At 40.4% G+C, this 6,963-nt stretch overlaps 2 protein-coding genes across 2 annotated transcripts; one reads left to right on the top strand and one right to left on the bottom strand.

Moving 5' to 3' along the window:
• The first annotated feature begins 4,836 nt into the window (after positions 1-4,836).
• LOC125769330 (cyclin-dependent kinase 10) lies at positions 4,837-6,457 on the top strand. The gene is made up of 5 exons (XM_049438003.1): positions 4,837-4,965; positions 5,037-5,137; positions 5,205-5,277; positions 5,345-6,175; positions 6,246-6,457. Exons 1-5 carry the CDS (start codon positions 4,956-4,958, stop codon positions 6,434-6,436), a joined length of 1,206 nt encoding a protein of 401 aa, XP_049293960.1. The 5' UTR covers positions 4,837-4,955; the 3' UTR covers positions 6,437-6,457.
• On the bottom strand, positions 6,428-6,960 carry LOC125769347 (39S ribosomal protein L42, mitochondrial). The gene has a single exon (XM_049438022.1). The coding sequence runs from the start codon at positions 6,906-6,908 to the stop codon at positions 6,519-6,521; it is 390 nt and encodes a 129-aa protein (XP_049293979.1). The 5' UTR covers positions 6,909-6,960; the 3' UTR covers positions 6,428-6,518.
• Between the last annotated feature and the right edge of the window lie 3 nt (positions 6,961-6,963).

Raw genomic sequence — 6,963 nt, 5'->3', positions numbered from 1 at the left:
AAAAGTAAAATTGATTTATTTTAATGCCAATTGGTTCAAAAAAGTTTGTTTTCACTCAAATAATGCTTTAAATAAAAAACAGAATAAAAAATTATAAAAAAAAAAATAAAAATTTCTAAAAATCTATAAATTTCATAAGGCTCATTTTTGCACCAAGATTTGTCTATAACTCGGTCGGTATCCAACGGAACGCCAATCTTTAACCTGTGGTCGATAGATGGCGCCAATGGTCCTTATTCAGACTTTAGCCCCTCGAGCGACATTCAATCATTCTCCAACGCTCATGACGGACGTGTCGTTCTTGTTCTTGTCTTGTCTTGTCGTTTTCTTGTATCTTTGTTAATAAGACAAGGCGATTCAAGTGAGTCAATGGACATAGTCTTACACTTGGTCTATTTGTTCATTTTTTTCTCCATTGCTGGATCCTTATGCAATGCTTAAAATCCTTACGCAATATTAAATTGAAGATTAATTTAACTTACATCTGACCAAGGGCAAATGGACAATAAAAAGTCCGCCCCTATTAAAGGAGGTTCAAGATGACATTAAACTTAATTGAATAAAAACATATTTTGATAGTAATCCGATTATAAATAAGACTCTTAAAATATTGTAAAATAACTCAGAGGACGTTATATTCATATAAACTCCTTATCAAGAGTTCAAGTGACATGGAACAATCCCTCTTACTTCTTTCTAGCGTGTCTACCTCAACATGCAATGTTAAGAGTCGTAACAGTGCTTCAGCCTTTATAACCACATCTTAGCCATCATACTGAGTCCCACAAAAAACCAAACTGCAAAACATTGCAAGTTTGCTAAAACTCTCATGATTTTACGTAAAACAAATGCCAGCACCGCCGTAAACCACATTACCGCAACATTGCGTGTAGTATGCTTGGGTTTTTTTCGGGGGAGGACAACAGTTTTTCCCAAGCCAGAAGTGCATTAATGTACATGCAAATCCCCCAATGTTGGACAACAAAACCGCAACCCACAAGAAGACCAAGTTGTCGTTAAGATAGTACCAAGTTTGAAGCTTTTGCAGGGAACTTATTTCTACGTTCAAGGCACGTTAAATGCATAGTGGAAAAACTGAGTGTTAGGAAATGTGTAATAATTCTACATATTTATTAAAATTTCAACAACAGGTAAACAACCCTTTTGTTTCTACCATTTCTCATAAAATATAGCCCAATCGTTCTAATGCGCAAACGTATCAGAGCGACATATTTGACACGCTTTTTGACCTTAGCGGGATTAAATGTTAATTAATTCCTTCATTAGAAATCACACCTCTTTCGATGCCGATCACCGTGCCAGGATTACACACAGTTTTGCCATCCATTTGTGTTCTTGTGAAGGTAACGAACGGTGTGCATAATTCATGCCGGCCCGATATAGGCTTAGTAGGGTTTCTGTTTGCCATGACAAATCGTAATCTTAGGATTATGCATCGAACAACTTCACCTTCCGGCGTTACGATTAATGTTTCTCTCTGTGTGACTGTATTTGTGTACTAGAAACTGTTGGAAATATTCTATTCCTCCGAACAAAACTTTCCAAGGAAAGCTTTAATTTCCCTGGAAAATCAAACACCTGATGCAGAGGATGTTTGCCATTGCCACTCCTTTTCGTACGTAGTACATCACACCATACCGTTACGGGACTTCCCGTTTGTGTTGTGGCCAACTTTCGTGTGTTCGTAAGTTCTTGGTGGCTACATTTACATACGCGTACGAACCATTTATTTCCTCCCCAAAACCATTTCCGTAGCCAACGACCATCCATCCCCCTTAGCTGGGGCTAGTTTGTTACCTTCCCTCTTCAAAAAAAAGGGGGAAAGGCGAAAGGGAAACTGTTGCTTAGTGGAGTGTCATTTCTCGCGAAAACGACAACCACCAACCCATGGTTTTTGCAGCTCCACTTACGATTTTGCCGCTAATGATACGAAATTTTCGCATGCAATGTTAGTGAAACGTCGTCATGCGTCCCCATTTTCATCCTTTCCTATTCCAGTGTTTGAAATAATGTGGTTTTTACCATTCGAGGTCACGTTCTTAATTACCGTCTTCGGGATTTAGCACCACAAAATGGTACCTCGAAATTTGGAGTGGAGGCGCGTATTACTAATAGGGCTCACCGGCGGGGGCTGCCCACCACTAATGTGCATAATGTCGCATACATAAATTGTGCGCTTTTAAACGTGTCGTGTGCTAAATTTTCTTACCCCAACGTTTTACCACTTTAAAGCAATCACTACAAGAAGCTTTCTCAACAAAAATGCACCAGCTTATACAGGGAAAATATACTCCGACAAAAGATGTGAATAGTATTCAGATCTATTTAACTTGAATGGACGGTTAATGGAATCTTCTCTCTTGCCTACTCCTTCTCACGGTTCACTTGCCTTTCCCTACCAGAAACGGCTAGATGGTGACCTAATTCAAATAAACCCTCCACACCCGGTGTACGTGACCACAGAGTCATACGCCAGCGGTGTTATGAATAATCGTAATCGTGGCTTTCCATTATAAAGAGCTAACCAACGATTCCCGCCGTACAAAATGTCCGAATGAAACGAGTTCGCTAAGCTCGAATATTCGAACGTCCTAGCTATTTCGATTCCGTTTCTAAAGACCGCCACTGGCAAAAGATCGAATGTGTCGTCGGTACCGGAAGTGCCAGAAGTTGTAGGAAAGATGCCATGTATCAGCATATTAATAACCACATTAGCAGCATGGAAAGCTCAACGTTTGCCATGGTGTACGCATACGAGTTAATGGTTCGATTCCGGTATCCCGATCGGGAATGAAGTTATGGGGCTCACTGTTTCAAACCGCACGCCCTTAATGGACAGGAAATCGTTTAACTATTGGCGTAAAATGTTCTCGCAATTCCTGGATCATGCGGAGCTCATTTGAATGAAATGTACATTAAGAAAATTTACCATTAGCTTTCTTATGCTGGAGGTTTAAACGTATTGGAAGGTTAATCCTTCCAATAGAAGGGAAAAGTAAATACTGCATTAAAAGCTGGTTGCATAACCAGAAGATGACCCTTATGTTATTTATTTATTTTATTCTTCAGACCATTTTTACTAATTATTATTGTACACCGTAGTAAAGTACTGGGCGCCTCCAGCAGTAATTTGATAGAATGAAATATTTCAAAAAAAAGCTAAGAACAAAATGCACACAAAAAAAGGAAAAATTACCTGATTGCTGCATGATTTAAACATTAACGATTTAAAATCAATTAGAAATATGAATCAATCAATTATTAGTCACTCTTTTCACTTCATTTGAGTAAGATTGAAAGGTGGTAAATCACTGAAGCAGAAAGAATCACTTAAATTGTCAGTCAAACCAACATTTAATGATATCCACTAAAGGGCAATCATCAATTCGATTATAGGAAATTGCATCATAATGTGATATTTTTCCTCGCGCATAATAAATATTGACTTAAGCTATCATTTCATTTCACTAATGCGTTCCCCAAACTCACCGAATCAGCAAATCAACAAAAACACATCCGTCCCTTTTTTTTCTCGATTTCCTCGAAAACGAACAAACATTTCAAATACCACGTGAGGTCCAATTTTCGATGATCCGCCCCAAAAACAGACAATAGATCCTGGTATGACATCGAACACTAAACGAATCACTGTAAAATCCCGGGGCGAAATGATTCAACTTTTAGTACGGCATGTTGTGTGTGTGTGTGTTTTTTTTTGCACTTTTCAATATACTCAGTTACGTTTTTGGGACTTTTTGGTCCATTTTCCATGCCAAACAGGAGAAGGAAAAAAATGGATCCAAATCTTCATGGTAATAGAAAGAACATGGATCCTCTTTTTTTTTTGGTGTTTCGGTTACCGGGACGAGCTGTTTGATAAACATTTGTAGCTGGGATATCGAAAGAAAAAAAACGCTACCTATCCCTTCGATGAAACGAAACCCATCACTTGGAGACACGGGTTGTCACGTGCTGCGTGTCGCTCGCTCAGTTGGCGTAGACAAACAAACAACATTCAATGATCCGGGGATTAGTGTAGAAAATCAGTTCGCTTGAAAGGTATACACCAGTTTCATGGGATCTCTACAGAACTAGGCCTTTAAAAAAAAGCTCATATCAGCCATCCCTGCTTTACTTTGTAAGCTATGGTTTCATTCTCCAGAAGTGTTTCAATCGGCTGTGGAACAACATTTTCGCAACAAAGAATTCATTGCAAGCTAATTCAGTTTGCTTAGGTCGAACCTTTTGCTAACCCGACGGCCGTTTGGATGTTTGGTAAATTTAATGTTTAATTTCTTTCAACACTTCTCCAAAACCGCTCTCCCTTTTGCTGTAATAACTATTCACAGCTGGGTTTTGCCACGAAAACCATATGCGTTGCGGGGCCATGAAAACGTTCATCATCTCTGCATGGGATCCTTTTATTGAATTCATTCTACTCTTCTCTCTGAAAATAAGCTCTTTTAAACCTTTGTAAAATCGTGCTTACAGGATTGATGGTGTGTAACTCCTTTGCCAGCTTAAGATATTTTTCCCTTTTCCTAGATTCTGGTTTAAATTAGAACGCTTTGAAGCAATTGGTCACGTACGCAGCCACTTCACAGTGGTTTTAATCGCTCCAAATTACGGACATCTTTATGCAAAAGAAAACAAAGTTTCTTTCTGTTTTCCCTTATTCATGAATTTAAAATTAGTTTCCTATTTTTCTTTGTTTATAAAATAAAAATATATTTCATTTAAATGTTTATAAATGGATAAAAAATAGTCAAAGGTGTTCATTAAATTGTCTACGATTTTGCCCTATGTGTTTTCGCAGAAATGTCAAGCTAGATGCAAATGTTTTGTTTACTCGTTTGTTTTGTTCTGGATAACCGGCTTGGGCAGTGAGACATACTGCCAAAAAGGCGGAAAACAATTAATATTTCCCATTTATCATGGCTTCAGGTTTGTGCTTGTGTTAAAATTTACTATTTGTGTTTGCATTTGCTAAAGGTAGCATGTTTTCCCATCTCCAGACTATGCCGATTACCGGGACCCGAATCGACCCGTCCAGCGCAAAGGGATGCTAATGAATTTCCTCACCAAAGAGTACATGGAAATACGTCCCCAAGATGTGGTAAGTAAAGCAAATGTTCATTACACGATTGCAAGCCGAGTAAAAATCAAACTGCTTAACATTTTAGTATGGAAAATGTCGTTACGTATCGTCATTTCAAAAATTGAACCGGGTCGGTGAAGGAACGTACGGAATTGTTTGTAAGTTGTTACCTATGTACACTCCGATCGATAACGTAAGCTGATTTTTTTTCCTTCTGCATTCTAGTTCGTGCGCGCGATACTGTTTCCAACGAAATTGTAGCTCTTAAGAAGGTTCGGATCGATCAAGACATCTTCAAAGATGGATTCCCCATAAGCGGGTTGCGTGAGATTCAGATTCTCAAAAATTGTAACCACGAAAACATCGTCCGGTTAAAGGAGGTGGTAGTTGGCAACAGTCTGGAAAGTATTTTTCTCGTAATGGAGTTCTGTGAGCAGGATCTTGCATCGCTGCTCGATAACATGGAAACACCATTTACGGAATCGCAGGTCAAGTGTATCATATTACAGCTGCTGAAAGGTTTAAAGTACCTGCACTCGAAGTACATCATACACAGAGATCTCAAGGTTTCGAATCTGCTGCTCACAGACACGGGCTGCCTGAAGATAGCCGATTTCGGTTTGGCACGCTACATGAGTGACTCCACCAAACCAATGACACCAGGGCTTGTAACGCTCTGGTACCGACCACCAGAATTACTGTTCGGTGCCAAAACGCAAAGTACTGCCGTAGACATGTGGGCAACTGGTTGTATTCTTGGTGAGCTGTTGATTCACAAGCCGCTTATGCCGGGTACGAGTGAAATTTCACAGATCGAGCACATCATCAATCTGCTTGGCACACCAACGACGGCTATTTGGCCAGATTTCGATAGCTTACCCATGGTACAAAACTTTACGCTCAAAGAACAACCCTACAACAATCTGAAGAGCAAGTTCCCTTTCCTATCGTCGAATGGGTACGATCTGCTGAACAGTTTGTTCATGTACAACCCGCAGTGTCGCGCTTCGGCACAACAATGCCTTAAAAGCACATACCTAGTGGAACCGCCGCTCCGTAAGTATTAACTGGCAAAATGTGCTTTCACAAAATCAGAATAAGTTTTCATTCTTAATCACCTTTCCAGCATGCGATTCGAAATTGATGCCAACGTTTCCCCATCATCGGGATATGAAGAAAACACCTCCAAGCAAAACGGATGATCCACGCAAACGCACCAGTATGCTTTCCAGCAGCAAGGCACCGTTCGATACAAGCCAGCCTCCAACGATTTCGGATTTACTCGGTTCATTTATCAAGAAACGACGCTTTGATTAGCGCAGATGAGAATACACTCTACTTTACTTGTGTTACTTTTATTGTACAAACGATGGAGTTAACAATTGTCCGCCAACACCAACTATAGGTAAGTACGATCCATGGGTGTCTTTTTGGCTCGCTTATCACGTGCTCTCGGGAACCACCGGTGTTTCGTTGTGAACGTAAGTTTGCTCAATTCCTGGCGCACAAATTCGGGATGCTTAGCTTTCAACGCTCCTCGGCTGCTGTTGATTATGTCATCTCGCACCAAGTTCACATTCGCTTCCGGCACAGCTACATCAATCGGTTTGCTGAACTCGTACGGAAACTCCGGCTTCGGATGCCAGGCTACAAAACAATTGCCTCCTTCGGCTACCGCTACCTTCTGTACAAGATCTTGAGGATTTCCGCGGGCCACTTGCACGTTTTCGTACTGTTTAAGGGTAACAAAATGATTTCCCCGGCGAAAAATGCGGCCCAGGAACGCCATGGTGCGGTTTGTTGACAAAAGTGTATTTTCCAGAGACGTCAACGCGCAACCGCCG

The sequence above is a fragment of the Anopheles funestus genome, chromosome 3RL (genome assembly GCF_943734845.2).
Source record: "Anopheles funestus chromosome 3RL, idAnoFuneDA-416_04, whole genome shotgun sequence".
NCBI lineage: Eukaryota > Metazoa > Arthropoda > Insecta > Diptera > Culicidae > Anopheles > Anopheles funestus.
Note: the sequence above shows the minus strand (reverse complement) of the source record. Positions and strands in the feature narration are given on the sequence as shown.